This window comes from Condylostylus longicornis, unplaced genomic scaffold (assembly GCF_029603195.1).
Source record: "Condylostylus longicornis isolate FDR11 unplaced genomic scaffold, ASM2960319v2 ptg000048l, whole genome shotgun sequence".
NCBI lineage: Eukaryota > Metazoa > Arthropoda > Insecta > Diptera > Dolichopodidae > Condylostylus > Condylostylus longicornis.
In genome coordinates, this window is record NW_026578017.1 from 17,037,407 (window position 1) to 17,064,538 (window position 27,132).

Consider the following 27,132-nt stretch of genomic DNA (forward strand, 5'->3'; position numbering starts at 1 on the left):
AAATTTTTAAAATTTATACTATTGTTATCCAGTCTTGAATAGTTATATAATTTTATTAAAAAAATTTTGGCCTTTTGTCGAAAATTATACGATGGCAATAAGTTATTATTGTGATTGTCTTTAGTACTATTTAGAAACTTTGTAGCACAATTGCATAGAATTCACAATTGATCTCTGGCTTAAATTGTTAACCCGAAAATAAACAATAAAACATACCATCAAACGCATATACACAAAAGAATTGATTTTAGTATAAAGAATATTCTATTTTAAGTTAAAAGAAAAAAAATAAAATTAATTGAAAATAATTTATGTAATTGCAGATAAAATTGTAAAAATGCAAAATTTACATATTTCCCTTATCATTCTTGTAATTAGTAATTTAAGTTGTAATAGTGCTGTAAAGTGTAAGTTTGCGGAAAATTTAAAAAAAAAGAAAAAAAAAATGAAAATTTTCTTTAAAAATTTTAACCTAAAAATTAATAAGATATTTTAATATTCAAAATAATATTATATTGTTTTTTATTTTTAATAAAAATTTTTGCATATATTTTAGTGAAAACCTGTAATACGCATTCATTAAAAGGTTGTCCTCCTCATTCAATTTGTGAAGAAATCAATGAAACCACTAGTGAATGTAAATGTGAACCAAATTATGATTTAAATAGCAAATATAAAAATGATAGTGAATACTGCATATTTAATAATCGTACAGCTAACACAAGAACCAAATTAACGCAAGCAACAATTACACAAAGGGTTGTCCTAGTTAGTTCGAAAGTGTCAACTCCAGTCAGTCTTCCAGCGCGTTCAATACCTGAAACAGATCATCATATTGTTGGTGGTATTCTCATACCATTATTTATCGTACTATTAGTAATTGGTGCAGCATATGGATTAAAACGTCTTGAAATCATTCGAAGAATTAGAGAATTTCAAATGAGAAGACGCCGGCAGAGACCATTTTATGAAGATGTTATGATGAGCCATGAAAATGATGAACCACCGCTCATTTAAAATCAAATGAAAGTTTCAAGGTATTTATAAAATATTTTAAAAATTTGAATTTAAGAAGTAATATTTGAAACAATATTCCATTCGATTGAACTGAACTAGAGTAAAAGAAAATATAAAAGATTTAATTTCCGAAAATAAGACTAAATTGAAAAAATAAAAAAAAAAAACAAAATTTACGAGAAAAAAATTTAAAACCAATATAATTAAAACAGTTTAGATTAATTTGTATTAAGATTGCTATTGTAGATTATACATTAAGAAAAATCTAAGCGTATTCGAACTGGTAAGACATTATAGTAATACAATTTTCAAAAAACAAAAATAATAGGATTCAAAATAGCTAGTTGAGTTATTTTAGTAGGCAAAACAGAGAACTATAAAACTTTATTAAGTAGGGAATGAAAAAAAAAACTTAAAACGAGACAAAACTTTTCAACGTTTAAGTTATTTTATTAAACGTTAATACTATAGTATCTAATCAACCAAATGAATAAAGATAATATTATTGATAAACTAAGAATAAAATAACAAAATAAACTTGTTGCAAGGAAATCATAAGATATTTCAAATTTTACAGTATTTCTTTTTTCTTTCTTTCGTTTTGCAAATTAATCCATAGTTGATTTAAAAGAGATGCATTTTCAATCAATAAAATAATGTACATATATTATATTTTATGTACTTCATGAAAGTGTACAGAACCTGATCAGGAATTATATGTATTAAGAAATATTAAGAAAATCATGTAAATAGTGAAAAATATCAAGAATTTTTTACATGTTGAACAAATAGTATAGAATAGTTTTTTCAAACTCTTGATAACGTATAAATTTATAAAAAGCAGAAAATGCATAATAAAAATATTGAAGATCAACTTGAATCATAATATTATGACAAAAAATTAAATATGTTAATATTGAATAAAAATCGTGATAATATATTATAATTTTGCTTTTTATGAAAAGCAAGTTTTTGTTCGAGCACATTTAAATCACATTGAATTAAACACTAAGTAATAATCTTCAACCCGCCATATAAATAAAATATTACGAGCTTACATATTAGACATCTATTTTTAATATGATACGTGAATGTGCTTACAAAATTTCAATTTAACAATAAAGATTTAAACACATCTTCAATAATTTAATTTAATTTTTGAATAGTACATATATTGGGGGGCTTATTCAATACAAAAAAATAATAATAACACGCAATATTTAATTTGATTAGACTTTCAATGCAATAATAAATGTCATGTATTTCCTGTTTAATTAATATTTGTAATATTAAATCAGAGCAAAAATGATGTTTTTACTAAATAAACAATTGAAACTTATTTTTAGGAATAAAAGAAAAAATTAAAAACAAAAAAAAAATACTTATATCATAAACTCTTACAATTTATATCATACATATATAAACCATTGTGAAGTTTTCGCAAATGGAAATATAAATATTATAATATTTTAAAAATGAAGATTTTAAGAATTTAAAAAAGAAAAGTATAAAATACTCAATAATAATTTTTTAAGAATCAATTGAAGTCTGATAATTATATTATTTCGATATGGATTTGGAATGAATGTAATTTTTAAAAGGTGTTAAAATTTTCATTAAATACAAAAGCGAATTTTAATAGCATAAAGAACTTTCATCTAAAGTATGTTAATCTAATTCTAATGTGTTAATATTAGGAAATTGTTGCTTAGATCAAGAGTCAGCCAAATGTTTTTAATTTCTAAATCGGATATTCCTTGAATTCTATATTGTAAATAAAAAAAGGTTTTCATTACAAAGTTTCAGAGCCAAGAAATTAGAGTCAACCACATTCACTTTTGTTTAACACAGATTTATAAATATAAAAAATGGAGGGGACTATACAGTATATTAAAATATATTAAAATATATTTTTTGCTTCCACATTATAGTTATCAGACTTTAATTAAGTAAAACACTTTTAATTCTTTTTTGTAAAAAATAAAAAAATTGAGAAGACGACAATGAATTATTATCTTTTATAAAAAGTTAATCCATTTGTAAGACTAATCACAAAATTAAATATATTACTTTATCTGCTATTTAATAATAAATACAAAAGAAAATCATATGTTATATAAATATAAATAATTAAATAAAATAAATTAAATCAACTGAAATAAATTACATTTTCAATCATATCTCAGAATACATAAATAATAAAAGAAAGAAGAAATAAAAAATTAAATAAAACTATTTATTATTAAAAAAAAAAAAAGAATATTACACATATTTTTCGATAAGACATAATGAGTATGTAATTAAAAATTGAAGAAAAGAAATAAAATAAATTTTTAAAAATTTTATAAACAACGCATAAAATACCAAAGATATTTTTTATATATAATTTTTGTTTATATTATTTATTTTATTGTATAGTAAATAAGATTGTGTTACTACATATTTGTTTGTTTTAAAATATTCACATATCTTGTATTCTCGTATTAATTTCAATATTTAAATAATTGAAAAGGAAAGCAAAAGTAAAAAAAAACCCTAACTATTTTGAAAATTTAAATATAAATGTATGTATTATTAAAATATATTTGCAATATTATAATGTAAGAATAGTTAAAAAAAAATATGTTTTTTAAATCCTCATAATTGTTTAAAATTGAAAATATTTTATAAGGACAAAGAAAGTATTCAAGAATTTTTAAAGGTATTAAAACCATTTATACTTTTTCAATTTTTTAAATATATAAATAAATTATTGATTTCTTTTTTTTGTAATAATAGCTACCTTATCCACCGTATTATCTATGTAATCCCATCGGAATTTATGGTGTTGCATAATGTGAATTGATTATCTTTACCCACCACCTCCTCGCAACGAAAGTCTTTAGATTATTTGTTTTTTATAAAATTTATGTGTTCTGTATGAAATGAAAGTCAATTTTTTGAAAGTGATTTAGATTCTGACCATTGTGTATTTGCATAAAAAATATGCTTAGTTATTTTTTTCACATTATAGGTTTATTTCTTTTTTTTGGTTTTTAATTTTTTTTTTTTAATTTTTTGATTTAATATTTATCATTAATGGTTTTCATTTACAGCAAATATTAAAACATTTTCACATTTTATAATAATTTTAAAAACAATTTAATGCAAAAAAAGTTGAGTTAATACTTTTAGTAAAAGACTAAATATTTTAATTTCATTTTTGTTTACCTAGTCATAAATTATAATAATTTATAAAAATAAGTGTTATTTGCCAAAATAGAAAACTTACAAGTCTAATAGTTTTCTATAATTCAATTAATAATCTATTGGTGATTGTTTTTTTTTATTTTTAAATTGGAAAGTAATTAATAAGTTCCTTATTATATTTGTATTTACAATGGAGCTATGAATGATTAATGATATAAACATTTTAACATTTTTTATTTAATTTTATAATTTTATTAATTATAAAACTTTCATTATTAAATTTATAATTTATCATAAACTGATTTTAAATGAAACAAATTAAAATATACAAGTAGTGAATATAAATTTTTAAATCAATTTAATTTTGTATTTGAGAAATATATGATTTTATTTCGTCAAGGTAAATTAATTATGAATAGAAATTAATTCAAGTTTTGTTAACTTTGTTTAACATTTATTAATAAAATAATAAAGCCAATATTTGAGAATACATTTTTATTAATATGTTTACGCACATAAGAAATTCTATTAAAGTATTTGAATAGATTTATTCAATTGAAAATTAAATAATGCTTAAATTACATTTAACAATACTATTATTCAATTTTCAAAACATATTTTCAAATTTTTTTAATTTTTATTCGAATAATTGGGAAAATAAAAAATGTTTGTATCGTTCCATTTGAAATCGATGTAGGATAAAGGACGTAGCGAAGTTGTAATATCAAATAAAAATTGTATTCAAGACCAATAGAATTTAGTTTTTTAATTATTTAAATTTTAATTTATGAAATATATGAAACGTCTTTGTAATTCGATGATCTGGTTTAGTTTAATTCAATTCTGAGATTTTATTTTAATAAAAATTAATTTTACAACGAATAATTGGTTAGAGTCATTATATTTTATTGTTTTTTGTAAGTGTAATTATTTTTGTAAGTTGTATTATTTTTTGTAAGTGCCAAATTAAAAAGGTATTGGTTTTGTTCTATTTTTATTTCAATTAGTTATTAAGAAATGTATGATAAAGGCATTACAAATGTGCTATAAGAGTAATAATTGAATATATGAATGAGAAAAGAAAGAAAATTTATAATTCCAAAAGGAGAAAAATATTCCATTCTTGCCATAAAATTGATACTAAAAGATAAAACTTTATAATTACATACACATAACTTTAAAACATTCTTATGGGGATTTAATGTAGAAATTTATGTTAATTTTTTATGTATATTATAAATAATGATAACCTATATGATTTTATATTTAAAATAAATAATTATTTGTAAGTGAATTAAAGAGATTTTTTGTTTTTTGAAATTTATAAATGTATGCATATATGTATGTATATTTAACGTATGTAATTATTTTTCTATATAAAATGAACCATATCTTAGCATTTACTTTTTTAAACTTATCATCAATACTACATAATATAATTCCATGTATATAAGTACTATACATATTTATAAAAATGAAGTTATTTAAAAAAAAAAATTAATTAAAATCAATAATTAAAATTAGTTTTATAATTGAAGTAAAAAACAAAAATAAATTGTATCCGAGTAAAACAAATTGACTTTGCATAAAAAAGTTATTTGATGTAATTTGAAATTTGAAAACTTAAATAAAAAAAAAAAAAACAAAAAAAAAATAAATTATGAAAAAATATTTTTTACCAATACTGTAGTTATTTAAAAATTGTACTGTATATGTATTGTATGAGAAAACCACATAATAAAAATATATTCTGTGATACAAAAAAAATGTTCTCATTTTCACACCAATTATTTTTCATTTGTATACTTGAGTCTAAAAAGAGTCTAAAAAAATTTAAAGTGTCGCGGTACTTACTAGCACCAGCTCGTTTTGTTGATTGGGAAAAATTATAAACTCGATGTGACAATAAAAATTTTGGTAGTTTATCAGTTTATTGTTCTTTTGCGGATGATACGGCGATTTTGACTACGGGGGGTACAGTTGAAGAGGCCACAGAAAAACTACAAAGTGCTACTACTAATATTTTTAAGTGGACACAAATATGGAGAATTAAATTAAATGAGGGGAAGTCTACCCACACCAATTTCACCAACAAGAAAGTTGATCCAATTACAATCGAAATTAACTCTACCCAGGTACCTTATGCAAATACAGCAAAATATCTAGGCATGACATTGGATGCTAAATTAAAATGGAAAGAGCATATCAAAAAGAAAAAAGTAGAGATGAAATTAAAAATACAAAAACTTCAATGGTTAATTGGTTGGCATTCCAAACTTAACATCAACAATAAATTACTGATTTACAATCAAATTATCAAGCCAATATGGACATATGGATTGCAACTGTGGGGTTGTACTAAAAAAACCAACTATTCTGCAATACAAATACTACAAAATAGGGTATTAAGAAACATCGTAAAGGCACCATGGTATGTAAAGAACGACGTCATACATCGAGATTTAAAAATTAACACTGTACGTGAAGAGATTACACTTCAAGCTTCAAACCATAAGGCCAGGGCTACACAACATCCAAATGACGAGATTCAAAAGCTGCTCGTCCCAGCAAATCCAAATAGGAGACTTAAGAGATCAACGCCCTTTGATTTGGCTCGCTAAATAGTATAAATTATTTTTAGTTGCAGTATGGCATTGTTAGAAACGTTGGGGGCTTGCTACCGATGAGTTCGGCTCACCGTGTCCTTGCATATTTAGAAAACAAGATTACTAGATAGGTCTATTGACTTAGTTGTAATACATCAAAAATTAAAAAAAAAAAAATTGTTCTTTTAATTTCCTGCCGAACACCAATATCAGAATTCATATAGAATACACCTATTAAAATGGGATTGCCCAGAATCACCGCGGGCGAAAGTATGAATTCCTATTTCATCGCTGGCGTTTTTTTTTGACATCTGTTTCCATGTTTGTGTGACATTATATACAAAATGCTGTATAGTTGATTTTGCGGTTCCCCTAAGAACAGAAATCGTCCGCCGCTGCTTTTCATCGCTTTGGTTATGTTTTTACAATTACATAGCTACGCTGAACTATTAAAAATTATTGTTATTATTTAAAAATATCAACAATTTGATTGAACGAAGCGATCGAATACGAAACCTAACAAATCTAATTTAATTCATTTTTCAGATAGCTGAAAATAAACACAAACTTTTTATTTTAAAGCCTAAAATTAATAACTAAATATTTCAATTTTCGAAACTACTCACTTCTTATTTACATACATTAATACTTTTCGTAGATAATGAAAGCGTTTGACATTAAAGCTATTTTGTATGAATGAATATAAGTAAAGCAATTTTTAACTTTAAGAAACGTATTATTTTGTGGTACTTCCAGCTTAATTTCTGAAAAAAATATTATTCTTCAATTTTCACGTTTTTACATTTTTTGTTTACATTATTTTTCAAATAATAAAGAAGCAACTTTACAATATTACCAATTCTATATAATTTTGCAAAATTTTTGTATATTTACTTAAATAATGTAAAAGAAATGAAAAGTTATTTAAAATTGGAAATAACAATGCTCGGAGACATGTCAATATTCTACAACACAAGGCAAAGTTAATATTATTGTCGAAAGGGAGTTTGACAATAAATATCAATTTTCCTTATTACACTAGTAGTTGAACATTCCTGATGTTTAATGTCACAACAATGAAATTTAACCTCAATAATTAATTTTTCTTAGTAGGAAAGAAATAATTTTGGAATAGTTACAATAATTTTGTGTTAAATATTTCTAAAAAAGACATAATGTTTTTATTTCGAAAAAGTGTTTCTTTTGCTACTACAAGTTATTCGAAAATATCACTATCAGGAAATACGAGGGTTAGATATTTAAAAATTAGTCCATCATGCCATGAAAATTCTGCTGCAAACAAAAAAATTAGTATACCAAATCGAATTAAAAGAAGTTCAACTGCGATTTTGGAAGCACTAGCATCTACAGTTGGTGATGATCCAACTGCAGCACATTATAAATACCATGATGATCCTTTTTTAATACCAACTTCAAATTTAACAAAGAAAACTTATGCTATGGCACAGGAATCGGGAAGAAAAGCAGCTAGATGGATTAGAGAGGAACACAGGGATTTATTTATGGTTAGAATAAAGATATTTTCAAATTGAATTATTTCTCAATATTTTTTTATTTTTAAGCATAAAAATGCAGATCCACCAATTCCGGCTTTTTTTCCAAAAATGATATTTACCGAAGAATCCGAAGTGGATGAACAATGTTTGCGAAATTTGGTAAATAATTGTGAAACAAATGATGCTATTTTTGTATATAAATTAATGAAAACGAAAAACATAGAAATATCAAATGAAATGAAACAAGCTGTATTAGAGCTTGTTTGTTTTTGTAACAATGAAGACTTACAATCTGATGAATTTCTTGAAGAATATTGGTTAAAGCAAGAAAGCTTACAAAAAGAAAGAAGTAGAAGAACATGGAAAGATGGGGATATAGCTGAACAAATTTTCAAAGAAATAGAACCAAAAACTTCTGAAACATACTCTGCCATTATTCGTGGAATGTGCAAATATTACCAAGCAGAAAGGGGTTATGCATTATTTCAGGAAGCTTTAGAAAAACAAATTCAATTAGATACTAAGACATTTAATGCTATAATATCAGTTGCGAATTTATTGAAAGATACAGCAGATTTAAAATGGGAACTAGTAAAAGATATATTAAAACAAATGAGTGAACATAATTTAAAACCAAATTTGTACACTTTAAATGCTACTTTGGCCACTATAAGTTCTATTGGAAATTTACGTATTGCTAGAAATAGTGCTTTGAAAACTTTATCTGAGTTTAAGAAACTTGGCATAGAACCTTGCCTCGCAACTTGGTATTATGTACTTATAATATTTTGTCGTGAAAGAGGACCAGTATCACATGTTATCGTAGATATATTAAATGAAATTCAACATAAAGAGTTCACAATACAAGATCCCAAAGACACATATTTTTTTGCAACAGCCATGGATGTTTGCAGAAATCATTTACATGATAAAATTTTGGCAAAGAGAGTAAATGAACTTTTACATGTTGGAAATAACTATGATTTGATAGGAGATCCAAATAAAGAATCTATATATTATAGACATTATTTCGCTTTACTTTGTCAAACTGAACCTTTAGAAGAGTTTATGAAAATTTATGATCTTTTGGTTCCTAATGTTTATATCCCAGAACCGGGAATTATGTCAGAAATTTTAAAAGCACTTGATGTTAATGGTGGATTACAGTATATTCCAAAAATATGGTCGGATATGGTAATATTTGATCATATAAATCGTGAAAGTTTGGTTACAATGATTTTGAAAATGATGGTTGAAAATAAACCAAATCCAGAAGACGTATCCCAGCAAAACTTAACAGAAAAATTTGGTGAAATCGCTATGGATATTTTTACAAAAATAGAAGAACAATCCGAAAATGCGAAAATAAAGAAAAGTGATTTTACTGGAAAGCTATTAGGTGATATTTTAAAACTATTGTCGGATTCTAATCGTTGGGAAGATGCACAAAAAGTTTTTAAAAAACTTGATAAAAATCAACATTTAATACCAGGTACACCATCATCGGAATCAATTGAATCATATTTAGATTTATGTATTAAAGAAAAAAAACCTAGTGAAGCAATCAACTGTCTGGAATATGGTGCAGAAAATGGTTTTGATAGTTCAAAAATAGCAAAAAAAATACGCAACTCATTTACATTAAGTGAAAATCACCAGAGAAAAGTTAGCAGGATTCTTGATGAAGAATCTTCTGATGATGAGTAAGAGAAGATGACAAAAAATTTAGTTTATATTAGTTCTATTGAAAATTGTTTTAAATTTTGTTACAAAATAATAATTTTGTATTTCTTAAGAAGAAAATGCAATATATTTTATATTTTAAAGAATAAGTTTGTATTGACATATTAAATTTAAAGACATAGACAGTTTTATCTCAATTTTCTGAATCTAAGATTATTATGTAATAATATAAAACCAAGATCTTATTGCGGTTAACATGTGCATACTTACTAAATATTCTAATTTACGCAGGGCGTTCTGTTAGTTAAAAAAAATGTTAACTAACCACACAATTCATTAATTTTCAAATCAGTTTTACTTTTACGTAATAATGAAATTGAAAGCAACTTTTAATTATTCATAAAAAGTTTTCATTCAACCCGGCTTTAATTTAGTCTTCTCTGAGATTTCATGCTCTCACAGTCATTTTCGGAAATCGGAATACCAAAGAAATTTTATATTATTGTATTTTTAAATAAGTTTTTATGCTTGTATTTGTGCTTTTTGTGTCGAAAAAAGTTTGAAAGTGAAATATGAAACCAATTTTATATTATGATGATCGTAGTCCACCAGTACGTAGTTGTTTAATGTTGATCGATCATTTGGGAATAGAATGTGAATTAAGATATGTTGATTTATTTAAAGGTGAACAAAAAAGTTCAGATTTTTTAAAGGTAGATTTAAATTTTACTTGGTAAAAAAATGAATATTACAATTAATGTTTTTGTTTTCAGATAAATCCCGTACATACTGTGCCAACTTTATTAGATGGCGAAATTGTATTAAGAGATAGTCATACAATATTAATTTATTTGAGTGAAAAATATCAAAATCAAAATAATTGTTTATATTTTAGTGGTCGATTGGAACAATTGAATATTATTGATAAAATGTTTTTTGAATCTTCTGTATTATTCCGTAGAGATAGTGATTTTATGGTAATCAACATTTATTGTGGTATTTTATCAAAATATGTACATAATGTAGATGTGTATAATCTAGGTTTTTACATAAATATCTTTAAATAAAAAGGTTTTACATCTTTCTAGCTTTCATATACTCAGAGTAAAGGCTATGAAATTTATTAAAGATATACTTGCAATATTTTATTGGAAGATGGCATAATATTAAATAGACTTCTTTTTTGGACGATCATAATGAAATCGCGTTTAATGGAAAAAATAAGATAATTCTATCAGCTTTCACAATCAATCATACATACATATACATATCTTGTTTTAATTTAGTTTTCGTCAATCTTCAAACACAAGTAGATATGCATATAATGAATGTACATGTATTTTTAAAATTACTTGTTGCTTATCATTAAAGCCTGTATTCGCTGTATTTAGTTCACTAATGTAGGTACTCTCTTGTTAGGATTCTTTCATTTCTGGTGCTGTTATCAATTTTGATTAATACATAGTTGTATTACACAGTTCTGTACCTACTTACAAATAAATTTTTTTAAGGGTTTTTAAATTTCTAATTCTTTAATTGTGAAAGTGTTGAATTAGATTAAAAGTATAATTAAACTGAAAATGCTTAAAATTGACAGTTTTTAATTTACAATTTCATTTTTATATTAAAATTTAATAAGAATTATATTTCACAAAATCGATATCTTATACGTATACATAAGTACATACATACATATTATGTCAATAAACTTTTAAATAATCCTTGTAAAAAATAAATTTTAAAATCCTTAAGGGCTTTATTAGTTACTCACTTGCTTTTACATATTTTAAAAATTCTTTTCAGTCTGAAATCATTAAAATGAAATTAAAGAATGTTGACTTTGAAGCGCATAAAAGAAGAATTCTAGAAGTATATTCGATGCTAGAAATATTTCTAACTGAAACGAAATATGTGGCATCAAATAAAGTAAGTTGTATTTTCAGTTAAACACAATAATATAGAAAATTTAAGTAAATTACAATACTTTGTTATTTATAATTTTGTATTCATAAGAAGTTATTATTTAGAGTAGAGTAATAATGTATGTAATGTAATTGTGTTATGTGTATTTGTACACTTTAATATTTTAATTCTTTCTGATAAAATGAATATAATTTCTATTTTAGATGACAATTGCAGATTTTTCAATTGTGACAACATTGAGTACAGTTGACTTGATATTTCATGTGAATGACGATTGGCCATATTTATTTAAATGGTTTGAAGAAATGAAAAAATTATCCTGCTATCAAAAGTTTAATATACCAGGACTACAAAAATTAAAAAATGCATTAGAATTATTTGGTGATTTTAAATTTCCAATAGAATAATAGAACGTATTACATACTTTAATTATAAAATGTTATATTAATTGTAAAAATTTAGACTTCGACTAACATTTTTCAGATTAAGAAACTTAATTTGTTCTTTAATAGAGTTAGGGTCAGCTTACAGATTAATTGCAAATATAAAATAATTGTATTTGAATTTTTTCGGTTGATATTGAAATATTATAAATTCTTTAAACATACCTATATAAAAATAGTTATATTAGTTGGTTATACTAACTAATTATACATATAATATATAATAGTTATATGTTTAGTTTAAAATATCTGTTTGCAATGAAGTTTTGATTGTATTGAATAATGAAAATTTTGATTAATTTTATTTTATACGATAACATTGAATTCGTTTTTAATGAAATACCTGAAAATTCATTTAAAAACAAAAAAAAATATTCAAAATTTGAATAAGAAATTTTTTGTTAATAAAAATTTAGAAAAGAAAACAATTAAATTAAAAGTTTAATAATAATAAAAAACAAAAGGAAAAGAAAATTAAAAATCATAACATAGAGAAATTTCCGAAATATGAAGTGTGAGAAAATTACTATAAGGAAAAATAAAAAGTAAAAATACAAAAGGAAAAAGTATGTGAAACATAAAAAAATAATTTTTTTCAAGAGGATCACAGAATTATAAATTTTGGAGACGTTTATGAAGATTTTTTCATAGGATAAGCAGAATACAAAATAAGATTTTTTTTTGAAATAAAACAAAAACTTTTTTTTTTCTAAGCCATTAAAGTCCTTTTTATATTTTTGTTAAAAAATAAAATTCTGTTCTTTATTTTTGTTTTATCTGTTTTTTTTCCTCATTTCATTTTTCATAATTTATTCTTGTGTATAATATGTGTTTTTAATTTGTTTTTCTTCCCTTGTTTTTTTTTTGCGTTATTTTACAATAAACAATTTGCCAAAATCTTTTGCTAATAAAATTTAAAGATACAGCACAAAGAAAAAAGAAGGGAACTTTTTATGGTTCGCATTTCTTTGATACATAAGTGCAAGGATATCGCATCGCTAGAAAAATAATGCTGCAACAATTTTTATTAATTTAAGTTTGAAAAATTTTTAGACTAAAATTTATGTTATCAAGTACTCCAAGTAATCTTATACTGCTGTTATGAACACTGCCATTTCTTACTTAAAAAATATTCATTTTTTAAAAATTTTTTTTGAGACTTGCAAATATAGTCCAAAACTTTTAAGTATAGTATCTAGTTGGTTCGAAAATTTGTTTTATTAAAGGGTTCACCTAAAAATACTGGCAACCTAGATATATTGAAGATGAAATCATATATGGTTGAATTGGCATTTGCACTTCTGACTGCAAGAAATCTTATTAGTTAAAACTGCACTGCAATAGAACTAAAACAGTGCTGCTGACAAAATTTCTGGTATCAATATTACTATTATCTATTATCTAATATACTAATTGAGACTATCGCTATAACAGCAGAAAAAAATTTGAGATCTTCTGCAGTTCTACTAATAAAAACGGAATGCTTTTTACAACAAACTACAAAAATATGCTGTCATTTCAAATCTGTTTTAGAACTGCAAACGCGAATCCAATCTATTTTGTTTTGCCGTTATTTCATTTTTAGTAAATTTCATGTTGTGACAGTATTCTTGTAGGGGTGTGGTATAATTTTCCTATATTATGTACACACACACATATATATATATATATATATATATATATATATATATATATATGAGCGCGCTTTCTCTTTTTGTATGCAATGAAAATTTTTGTATTTTATAAAATATACCGATTTAATTTAAGACTTGAAAAGGATATGATTAAGTCGATATTAAATTATAAATTGTAGAATAAAAAATCAAAAAAAAAATTAAAAAAAAAAGAGCAAAGGACATTTCCTTTAGTAAATTTTAAATATATGATAATTTTTTAAATATATGGTATTGTTTTATTAAAAATTTACCATGCAGTGGAATTTATTTCATATGAAACTTCGGCTATTTTAAAATTTCAAATTTTCGGCTAGCAAAATTAGAGATAATTTAAATAGCTCCGAAAAATTTGGTATAGCTCCAAAATGGTCTTCCTTAATGTTAAATCTCTGGCATTTAATAAATTATTTATTAAATCATTTTTAATATGATTTTTCTTGTACAGTTCTCATATGTGCAATTAATTTGTTGCTTCTATAAATTATTCAATAGAAACATTCATTTGATTTTGTACTTCTTCATAAATTTTGTACTTGAATGGTTAAGCTTTGTCTTCAATTAAAATCACATAGCTCTTTCAATGTATTTTTATATTTAATTAAAACGATTTGGTAATTATTTACGTGATTACATAACATTGAAAATTTACAAAAGAGTGATAATGGAGTTTTTATATGTATATTAGCATGTTTAACTGCCTTCAAATTTATCAAAGAAATATGAAATTTCCAGAGAGTAGCTCATCAAGCAATTTATATAGAAGCTGCACCAAGCAACTGATGAAAATCGTGCAATGTTAGCATTTTGTTTTCTTTTTATCTTTCTTTCAGACAAAGATCACACGTGTAATGTATATGTATTATAAAATACATACTTTATTTACTTAGTTAAGTAAAATTATTTGAATTTCATAAAACTCCTAATTTATTAGTGTTAGTGATAATTCATGTTCTTCTCCAACATTGGTGCGTGCAAAATTGAAAACGTTTCTAAATTATATAAGATTATACTTATTTTTTGTTTCTCATCCTACTGAAGCTACAATATTTAAAGAAAAACCATATTTTATATATTTTGTTATCAAAACATAAACTTTCGTCCTTTTGAGTAAGAAAGGTACCTTAGAATATAGGAAAGGCACTTTAGGTTTATATGTAGGTATTCAAGTGGTTTGGATTTATTTTCTTTATTGTGTTTCTAAAATAAGTATAAATAAGAAAAAAAAAATGGCAGATTAGCCAGTGTAAACAGTATGGGCTACTTAGAAGAATGAATGTAGATAAGAAAAAAGTTGGAGTTGTTTATATTTACAAAGTTCGAAATAAAAGATATAATTTGAACATATATAGACATAATTTGTTGGTTTTCAATAATAAAATTAATTACTGTGTCAAAAATATAAAAGTGGACAATTTATATGAATATTATATGCGCCTTAGTACTTAACCATTCTCGTGTATTATTTTAATAATATTAACAAGCTTAGAAGAATTATAATGAAAAATGTAAAATAAACAAAAATGTTTTTTTATGTAATTGTCATCAGAGGAAAAGAACTATCTTCCAATATTTTTATTCAGAAAGCATTAAACGTGGAAACGCCATGAAAATACCAAAAGCTCAGCAAAAACCAAAAATTCTTGCTGCACAATTTTTACTTTTTATTTAAAACCATTCATTTCAGTTTATTTTTTTAAATATTCGGAATGTGTAGATATACGGTTTCACATTCATAAAAAAATCAAACTATAGGGTACATTACTTCGTTCCAGCATTTGTTTTTAATTTTTAAAATAAGTACAGCTACCTCAAAACGATTACAAAAAATTTACCAATGTATTTTTTTTTCAATGAATATTATTTTATTTAGAAAACGAAGAGGAGACCTTTTTAAAATCTCGAAATTCGACGATTTAATTTCTAATATTCATAATACATATATAGTTCATTTCCTGCAACTAAGATTTACTTAGGAAACAGAAGTATTCTACTGAAAATTTGAGAAGAAATGGTGGTGAAGCAAACGTTAGGCATATTTTCAAAAAAAAAAATTTGTACTAAAATTTCCAATACAAAAATAAAAGCTTTTCTCACTCACACACAGCATTTTCTTTTTCCAAATAATATTCCAATTATTCCAATGTGAAATGTCTAGCAACATTTTGTATACAATAATATTGCTGACAAAAAGTTCTTGTATGCAACAAGTTTCCCTACTCTTTGTGTTGTTTTTATTTTTTTCAGTTTTTCTTTTATTTATATTAGGAAATTACTTATAACATGGGTTTAACCATTTTCTTTCATTGCGATGATGTGTTTTGTATACTCGTGTTAATGTTTTTCATTAGTTTATACTTGAAAAATACAAAAAACAAAGACAAAAACAAAAATAGCAAGTAAAATTTGATTTCCTTTTCAAATTCGTATTAGGTGCAGGTTCTCGGTTATATTTACTATAATGTACTTGAAAATTTACATATTAACATTTTTCTTTACATTTTAAATCTATTAAACATTTGCTAAATTTTAAATCATTTCACATGGTTATTAAAAATTATTAAGTGTGTATACCATTATATACCATCATATAAATTAAAAAGTAGCGTGTTAAATCAAATTAAATTAAGGGTAAAAATGTTGTACTCGTATATTATGTTATTGCGTATGTGTATTTAAATTTGTATTCATATTTTTTTATTAAAATTATTGTAATAAAAAGGAAGTAAAGTAGCTTAAATTTTAAATAAGCTAATTAATTTTGTAATGTTAGAAATAAAAATTATTTATATAGAAATTTTTATAATAGTTTTAATTGTTTTATTTTACGGAGCTGAGTATATGGTAAATTGATTTCGGTCGCAATAAATTCATATTAATATTTATAGTATTTGTAAATAAGTATATAAAGAAAACTTAATATGTACATTTCTTTATACCAGGGGAAAAATATTTTATACACAAAAAATTTTGCTTTTTACATGAACTTTGATATTTTTAAATGTTTGAGTTCCTTTTAAAATAAATTTTGTAGGAATCTGGTTTGATTCTAATATGAATTATTAAAATTTCTCTTTTACATTATACTACTATACCGTCATGTGGTGGTACGCTTAATGATTATTTTATTTTAATTTAAAATTTTTATATTCGAAGAAAAATAAAATGTTTGTACAATATATTGTATTTGTTCTTAAGTTTAGTATATCTGAAAAAGAGGTACTTACGTTATTGTAATACATATACAAAATCAAGTACATAGATTCGATTAGGTGACTGATTTGTCAAAATGAATAATTTGTGAGTTTCGTGTTTTAAATTTGGGCTACTTAAAGAATGAGAGGTAGATAACATTTTACATATGGTATTAAGATACATAACATATCCAAGTAAAGAAAAGGAAAAAATCTGAAACAAATAAGTGTTTTAAATAAAAAAATATTCATATAATTTTCACAATTGTTTATTTTTACCCTTTTGTTTCTATTTCTTCTTCTTACATAATACACTCTTCTATATACGAGTATCTTTGAAGTGATAAGAATCACTTTACATTTCCGCATGTTTTCAAATGCGAAATTAAACCTCTCCTCCTCAATTTTTGGCTCGAAGCTGATCAAAAAATGATCGCTGAAACTATTTGCCACTTTATGTGAAACACTCTGTGTATACATGTGTATGTAAAAGTAGATTAAGATAGAGAATATAAAAGTGAAATAAATCTCAATTTCTTTGTATCTTTTATAAATTTTCCTATTTAAATATTTTTAATTCTTTTGATATTTTTAATAAATAAAAATCATTAAGAATATTTTATGATTTTCATATTAAATATTTTTATAATTCAATTGGGGGAAAATTTTTATATATATTTTATCTATAAAGATTTCAATTATATGAAACTGGAAAATTGGTAATTATTGATTATTTTAAAAAATACTCTCTATTTCTTAATTTATTTCAAATGAATAAAATGTTTTTTAATTGTATAATAATTTCTGACTTATGTATTTCATATATGTAGAATAGTGATATTATATAGGACTTAAGTTTATGTATTACATATATATTATATCTATATGTATATTTACAGAGCTATATGTATGTGTATAGGATGATCAAAATACCAAAAAATAGTGAATTTTCTCATAAATAAAATAAGAATTATTTTGGTTTATACAGCGTGAATTTATAACTTGATATTATCTCTCGGGGGCAGAAAGGTAGGACAATTTTATGGAAAAATCGTTGCCGGGGCGTAAGGAGGCGGAAGAATATAGACCCCCAATATTCCATTTGAAAATTTTTGGTTTCGACAAAAAGATGTATTGAGCTTCATAATTATTAAAAAATTGTCTTATTTTTATGTACATAACATTAGAAATATGAATATACTAATGAAAAGTTTGGGTCTTCAATTAATTGTGTGACAAAAAAAAGTTTTTCCAGTTTTAACATATTATGCATGTTGTAATCGTCAATAATTTTGCTCTTAAATTAAAGAAAAAATTTATTTTTAAATTGAAAATTAAATATTTTAAAAACCATGTAAATATAGAATTATAATTGAAGACCTATATAAAAGGAATTGCCATAATATGATCTTTCTTACATAATCCTTAACTTCTAAAATATAGTAATACGGTGTTAATACACAATTCAGCTTATAAGTATGAATTTCTGAATTGCGTATTAACACAATATTACTGCATTTTCGAAGCCAAGGAAAATAATGAAAAGACGTTTTGTGTATTACTGTTGTTTTTTATTTTAATTTGGCAGTGCAAGTTTAATCGGAGTTTTCAATTTAATATAGATTTTTATTTGCTTAGTTATTTAGGTTAGATTTTTGTTTACTTAGCTTCGGTCTATTATTTGGTTGATTGCTCAACTAGGCAACCTATTACAGATCGAACAACGTTCTATAATTACCACAAATATATACTTTTAATACTATTACTTCGAAAAATCAGTGGTCATTGTGGGTTCAAGTACAACTCACCCATCTGAGTTTTTTTTAACACATGGCATCAGAATGAGCGGTTTTATCCAACTCCATTCTTATTAAGTCCTAAATTTCCTGTAATTTATTTACAAATTTAATATTTATCAAGGCTAAAATTTTCCTTTTTTAAAATGTGCAAAATGTGATTTTTTTTGTTATGGCAGATTGGACTGACTAAATGTTTTTAGAGATAGTAGAGATTTGAAAGCAGTATAGAATTCTTTTCCATTATATTTCTCAAAAAGTAATAAAACTTATACAATGGAATCAAACAAATGTAATCAAAAACAACAAAATATTACAAAATAAAAATTTTTACATTAAAAAATATTAAAGTTTAATTTTTTTTCCTCATTCACATCTATAATAAATTAAAATTGAAATAAATGAAAAGGATAACAAGAAATAAACATTGAAATACGTATAATATGTGAAAAACGATATGCATGTGCAGATTGTATTAAAAAAATAAATCACGAGGCCAGGATATTCTGTCTGTGAATCTTTTTTATGTAATACGCAATTCCCCTGATAAAAAACCGATCCCAAAAAAAAAGAAAAAAAATTGAAATCAAAAAATATGAAATTTATAAATATGAAAAATGGGATGAAATATCGGAAGCATACACGTTATATTAAATCATAATGTGTAAGTGTATTAAAATTGAAGAAAAACTTTGCTTTTATTGAAATGAATGTAAGCATACCAAGTAGACAAATCAGGAATATCGTGGTGTGTAGTAGGAAGAGATCACGATGAGAAAACGATCTTTAATTTCAATTTGAAATTTTTTCTTTTATAATTAAACTTAATGAAATAAGAAATCACTTTGTATAGAATTATAATTATCCGAACGAATTGTAGTCAGGCTTAGTTTATAAGTAGTTTTGCACTTGTATAGTGGTTTTCTACTGAGAAGAATAGTTACTCACAATAATTGAGTGAGTAATTACTCCTCTCAAGTACTTTTTCCATCCAGAGTGTTGCATTATGCCATTAAATAGTTCATTATGTCCATAAGTGTTATGCGCTTAGGGTCTGAGTTATTGGGTCCTTAAATCAAAAGAATCCTTTAATTTTTGTAATGTATTTAAAAAATATTTATGCCTTTTTTCCATGAAATCATCAAAATTTTGCATATTTTTGGTTTGTTAGGTAAACACATGAAATATGGTAAAAGTATTATTATAAATATATATATATAGGATTACACATGAATACAAAAAGAAAGAAAAAGAATAATAAAAGCTCATTTGTATACAGCCAATTTGTGAAAGAAAATAAAAAGGGAAAAACATAAAATGCGTCTTTGCATTAAAATGAATTCCAAAATATTAAAGAGTATTAAAAATTTTTATATATGTATATGTTAACATGAAGCGTTAGTTAATGTAACAAAAAAACAAAAAAAAAATTTATGGAAAATTGTTAAGAAGGATAAATCGAAATAAATCTTTAAATCGGATTTTTTAAGCAAAAAATAGGATTAAAAATAATGTAATTTTAATATTGTCATGTGTTTAAAGTTTTTAATGAAAAAATACTAAAAAAAATAAAGAATTTCATTTTGAGTTTGGATTACTAAAGAATTTTCATTCTATTGGGATTTAAGGTTTTTCGCAAAATTATCTAATTTTCAGTGTCATTTACAGATGTTGCACACCTTTTTTATTTTATACATTAAAAATGAAAAGCTATTCCAACACTTTTTTTTAAACAATTTATTTATTCCGTCAAAACCACAAATCACAAACCGTCAACATCACAAACTCTCTCAAATATTATTCGTAAATTAAGTCGAAATTGGATTTTAATAGGTCGAAGCACATACTTGGAGATTAACAACTGGGTTTAAAAATGAATTCGTTTGGTTTATAAGGCTTTTTCCATTAATAAACTGAGGACTGTGCGTCTATGGATAAATTGAAATTTAGGTGGACAATCTGAATAACTCAAAAATTTATAACATTTTAATTAACATTTTTTTTTAAATTTGCAATTTTTGAGAAATTTTATGGTTTGTCATTAAAATTTAGAATTTCTTGTAAATTGTTTTGTTTTAAATCATAAACTAAAATGACTATATTTCAATTATGACTATTAAAATTTATAAAATGTTAAATACAATAAATCTGTAATGTACAATAAATCTGTATTGTACAATTAGATAGGTCGTCACGAACTTTCAAGAATCGTATACAAATTCTTCTAAAATAAAACACTTAAAAATTATGACGATCCTTGAAAAATTTTTCACTGAAATCTTGATCATCAGATTTGAAATATTTTACTTAAAATTGAATATACAGTAGCATTAAATTTGTTTAATTTATTCCTAGTTTTGTGACGCTTTTTATTGGCTCGCCGTAAAGTAGATTGTAGATTGCAAAAAAAGGTTAACAGTGCTCCGAACACCGGCTCTCCATTTCCTTCTTTAATTCTCCTCGAATTGAATGTGGTCCGATTCCGCAGAAGGGCTCCGACCCAAAAAATGTAGTGCTTGCCCCTCTTCTCGCCAACGCGACGGCTACCTCATTTTCTTTTACGTCCAGGCACACAGCAGATTGTGACTCGGTTGTATTTACCTAATTTGTTGAGCTTCTCAAGACAGTACGACACCACTTCGGAGGATACTAAGAAAGAACTCAACGCTATGATAGCAGTCTGACTGTCCGCCGTACAGTAATTGTATGCCTTTGGCTATCTATCAATAAAATGATGACGATTTTTAGTTATAATTACTGATAGTCACGTTTGTTGGCTAAGTGATGTTTGCTTTGCTATACTAAAATGCTTGTACTAATGAATCTTCTGCTATATTTAAAGTTATATGAATTTATAGTTTCAATACTGGTGTAGTTGGTGCCAATGTATTGTATTAATATAATAATGTAAATTTATTTTTACATATTTATATGTACCATACAGTCAACAAAATTTTCAGAATGTGTACATGTTGTAATTCATGTGAATTTTTCCAAAAATTATCAGACATATAAAAGTTATTTTCCTTATTAAAACTTAAAACCAAATATCATGAGAGCTCTACATTTTCGCATGTAATGTGAACAATCTTTGTCGACTTGCATATTCATATTATGGAAATCTGTTCTTTGATAATATCATTAATTTAATAATTTAATTTTGACAAGAGAATTTTGTTTCCCGTACAACATAATTTGAATGAAATTATTAAGATTTTTATCGTAAATTTTTGCTTTAAATGCCAATGCCACTTATTTTTACTTTAATACAAAAAAAAAGGGAAAATAATGCTTAAAATAAAAATTTCCCAAAAAAAAAAAATTTATCATTTGGATTGCTAATTTTAACAATATTTCAAGAAATTTTAGTTTAGGCATTTGAAAATTATATAACTTAAGTTTATGACACTAAAAAATTATTATGTATGTATAAGGATTTCAAGGTTAAAACCAAAATAATAATTTAGTATTAAATATTTTTTATTCATATAAAATGTATGTATGTGTATGTGTGAAATCATTGTTAATGTTTGTAATGTAGTAATCAACTGAATGAAATTTATGAATACTATTATAATATAAAAAAGTTATAATATTGTTTAAATTGTGGGTCTTATTTTAGCATTGTAATACAACCGCCGCTATCAGAGTATGTACAAAAACAAAAAAGCAAAGGAATTTGAAAAAGATTAATTGCATTCCCGAATTTTTCCATGTAAGATAAAGTAATTGAATAAAATTTAAGAAGATTTATACAAGTATAAAAACAATTTGTTTCGTTGGAATTTTTTAACCAAAATAATTATGTTAGGAAGGATAATAATATCTTTGTATATAAGATCATAAAATTAAGATTTTTTAATTATATAAGAGTTGCAAAATTATCACTTAACATTAATTATTTTTATTTAAATTTTGTTTGTATGATAATATATTCATAAGAAGTAAGTATATCTGCTTAAGTACTATGAATTTAAGACACACACAGTCTCTGGTGGCAAACCCATCGATTAACCCATTTTTTTCGACAAAATATTGAAAACTTTCAAATTTGCTAAAGTAAGTTTGAGTGATTTTTTATTTGGAAACTTTTGCATTTATAAACTTTTCATAAAAAACAAGAAGGGAACGGAAATATGACAACAAGTTAGTCAATAAAATTATCTTAATTTTATTTAAACTAAAAAAATATTACACTTGATATTGCCTTAATATAAGAATATCTGGTGTTATTCCAGAAGTAAGCTGTATATATAGACTTAATCAATTAGACTGCTTACCAAAAGTTGATTTATATCTAAATAGGATCGGTGATAATGAAGGTGATAAAGAAGGTTGCTGATAAAATTTTCTGAGTAAGTTTAATAATTTAATGCAATAAACACAATCGTTCTTTCTCATTTTACTCACATGAAAAATAGATTTTTTATACTAATTTTAATTCTTATGAATTGTAAATTCAATTTTGAAAGCGTTTTGTTAAAAGTAGAATTAAAAAATTGTATTCAATGGATTTTTTCATAATCCTTTAATGGATTTCACTCCAATAATGATTTTTCTTAGTGAATTGAATGCCATACCAATTTTATATTTGTTAGTTGTCTGAGTTAAATCAATTCTGTTCAGTTTCACTATAGCGATCAATTTAATAAATTAAAAATATATTCGGAGAAGAATTATTTAATTTTTTGAATTTACTAATGAGCCGGCCCTAATAATCATCTAATTATAGATACCTCTAGATTATTTTTGATAATCTTTTGATTACATGCAACATCTGGCATCGATTGCAAGTTTGAAAAACAATATTAAACTTATAATTGGTAATTAAGATTGATTTACCAATTGAAATTAATGTTGCGTGAATTTTTATAATTTTATACGTTTTTCTTAGAATTTGAATATTAAACGCCTAAAAGTATTCCCCTAATTAAATTTCTATAATTTTATTACATATACAATAAATTGTTATATGTACTACGTTATTATTATTTATTAAAAATATAAAATATTAATATATGTATGTACATGTGTATTGTCTATTTTAAATTTAAAATTTAAAATGTTTTTATATTCTAACTAAATTAACATTGATTAAATTTTTTTAGCGCCTACAAATATGCTACATTATTTAATTCTTTCAAAACTTTGATAATTTATTATAAAATTTAATGTTATTTTTCTTTTACATTTTTTCTTTCTAAATTGCGATGCGATTTATTGTCGTAAGCAAAGCTCTCTTAAAGATCTACAAATTTATTGAGTTAACAAATTTTTTATTTCCTTTCCAGATCTCCTGAAATGTTAATGGCTACGTTTTTATATTTTGAATTTTTGTTTATGTTTTTTTTTTCACTTCTGAACGTCAATAATATTCTTTTATTCCTTCTATTCTTCTTCAATTAAAAATAAAAATCACATTGGGGAAGGGGGGTTGGTTTGGAATTCTTCTTTTTTTCTCGAATAAAATTTGAATTTTTTATTGATACTTTTTTAGTCTTTTTATACTGAAAAAAATTCCAAAAAATTCCAAAAATTTATTTTATTTTGATTACCAAATTAACATAGTTTATGGCAATCAAATGGAAATGGTTTTTTTTTCTGCTCTTCAAGAGAGAGATTTATAAGGCAATTTTTAAAAAAGTTTATAAAAGTAATTTAGTATATTTGTTACAATTTGATGCCGAAATTAAATTTCGAGTTCAACTCTGGTCATACAATCGTTTTCGAAAAATAATGTGCTAAATAACGTGCTTTAGGTTATTATTTGTTTATTTATTGGAACTTCCTTTTAAACAGACAAGACCTTTAAATAAGTCGAAAAATTTATGGACTCATTTCATGCTAATAGAGAAGGCAATTAAAGGTTCAGTAATATTCTCCTAAATTATTATATATGGGTTTGACTAATCTATTTCTTATCAGGTTTTTAAAGACTCCATGAAATTGTAAGAAATTTATAAATAATGATTTAATTGGGAATCATTTCTATTACATAATTATTTTATTCCTTATTACGTTTTTGTAAATGAAGCGAAAACTATTTAGATAATTTAATTCAAAACGAAAATTTTTGGAAAATGGTAGGCTAAGTCATGTGAGTAATGCCTTATTCTATAAAAATGCAAAAGAACATAATTACTAATAAAGATGAACGAATTAAATGTCAATAATTCTTTAAAGCATATTTTGTATATTTATTTACAATGTCGTTGTAAAACATCGGAAAGATAAACACATCTTGTTGAAAATTGTTCACTGTAATAATTAAATTAACCCCCAAAGAATTAGTTCCACTTGAAATACTTTAATCGTTCTCAAATTTTTTTAAAGTTTTTTAAAAAGAAAATGTTGTACAAAAGAATATTGTAAGCTTTTGAAATTACATGGTAACATAGTGTAATAATATTGTGTATTGTGTGTAATATGACATTTTACAAACGTACATATAATAAGATATACGTGATCTTGACAACATATATATCAAATATATATAAATGATATATATATATGTATAATGTCGTGTATATAACCACTATGAATTTAATTGGCCTCAAAAGTATATATTTTGAGATCTATTTCAATATAAATACGTACTATTGTATATATAGCTATTTTACAGGGTTCACTGTATATAAAATAATTTATGCTGAGTTTTTGTTGAATAAATCCTGTGATTTAAATTTTTTAATGTGTGTTTCATATTCATTTATTGGTATAAAATCAAAGGGGGAGTGCAAAGATTATGCAGAAAGAGTGGGAAATAGAAGTGTTTTTGGATATTTCGCTCAGTTTTTAAACAGAATTTTAAAGCTCTAATTGCCTTGCATATATTTTGAGAAAACTTATGCGTAATTATTTTCGATTATCGAATTTTCTTATCAAAATTTTCAATCGAAATCTATCTGTTTCGCTAAGTGTTTTTAAAGTAATTTGAATTGAGAATTGTTTTTTAGTGCATAATACTGTTAGATCAGATTATTTATTCTGGCAAATTAAAGCTTGAATTAACTCGAGAAATTTAATATACAATTAAAAATTAAGAACGCTTTAAGAGTACTGCCCTTAATATTAAATTTAAGTTATGAATTTAAAATATAACAAAGATTGTTTGTTCACCAGACATAACTTCTTCGATATTCAAATATACTTTACTAAAACTGACAATTTCCCATAATTTGTAGTTGCTTTCTGGTTTCCCTCAAATATTTTTAAGATGCCGAAAGTTAAATGATCATTAACGAAATTGTAATTAATATGCGTAAGTCTAAAATTGAGTTGAACTGTCGCAAGATAAGCAAAGAAACTTACTTATGCCATTATACAACAAATCTACATTGTACTAAATCTACATGTCAACCGTTTCCTGTATACATATATCCAGTTTGGCTGATAAAATAATTTTTTTACCGAAATTTTTAACTTAAATGTTCCTGTATTCTTTAAATGCTTAAAAGTTAGAATAAAAATTTTGAATAAAATTCTTTAAAAAGAATATTCTATGTCCACTTTTTAAGGTGTAATCCAAACAAAGGTATGTATGTATGTATATATTTTATGTATACCCATAATATTAACTTTTCCTCCTTCTTTCAGAGCAAGTGTCTATATTGACAGTTTTATATTCTACTTTTTTTTATCAAAATAGCTAGATTACGTTTTGTTCTTTTCACTTTTTAAAGATTTTTACAATTTTGAATAGTGAATAAATGATGGGGATGTTTAAACCCTTATATATAAAAGGTAAATAAATTACACAGTTATTCTACGAAAAGAAGTTTTTAGAAAATTGAGAAAAAAAAACAGTAACAAAAATTTATAATGTTATTTCTTTAATATTAACTTTTATTATATTTGTTAAAAATTTATAATAAGGGATGAAAACAGGTTAATTATTTAAGCTTGGGGCGACGACATTAAGCAGTGAAATATAGATCAGAATTTTTTTTTGTTTTCGAATATTGTTTGTCTCTAAAACATAAAATTGTTGCAATATAGAGTCTACGGTAATTATGGCTAGTTTTTGATTTGGTTCTGAGTATTCTCAAAAAATACTCGATATATCTTTGGTGTTACGGTGAAATTGCAAAA

General features: G+C 24.1%; 3 protein-coding genes across 3 annotated transcripts; all 3 read left to right on the forward strand.

The window, feature by feature from the left end:
• Positions 1-241: 241 nt before the first annotated feature.
• LOC129611039 (uncharacterized) lies at positions 242-3,341 on the forward strand. The gene is made up of 2 exons (XM_055523951.1): positions 242-407; positions 557-3,341. The coding sequence occupies exons 1-2, from the start codon at positions 338-340 to the stop codon at positions 1,015-1,017; spliced, it is 531 nt and encodes a 176-aa protein (XP_055379926.1). The 5' UTR covers positions 242-337; the 3' UTR covers positions 1,018-3,341.
• Positions 3,342-7,913: 4,572 nt separating this feature from the next.
• Positions 7,914-10,193, forward strand: LOC129611016 (protein PTCD3 homolog, mitochondrial). Its single transcript, XM_055523919.1, has 2 exons — positions 7,914-8,338; positions 8,396-10,193. Exons 1-2 carry the CDS (start codon positions 7,988-7,990, stop codon positions 10,034-10,036), a joined length of 1,992 nt encoding a protein of 663 aa, XP_055379894.1. The 5' UTR covers positions 7,914-7,987; the 3' UTR covers positions 10,037-10,193.
• Positions 10,194-10,465: 272 nt separating this feature from the next.
• LOC129611220 (glutathione S-transferase E14) lies at positions 10,466-13,149 on the forward strand. Its single transcript, XM_055524231.1, has 4 exons — positions 10,466-10,725; positions 10,786-10,989; positions 11,816-11,938; positions 12,139-13,149. The coding sequence occupies exons 1-4, from the start codon at positions 10,585-10,587 to the stop codon at positions 12,340-12,342; spliced, it is 672 nt and encodes a 223-aa protein (XP_055380206.1). The 5' UTR covers positions 10,466-10,584; the 3' UTR covers positions 12,343-13,149.
• The last annotated feature ends 13,983 nt before the right edge of the window (positions 13,150-27,132 follow it).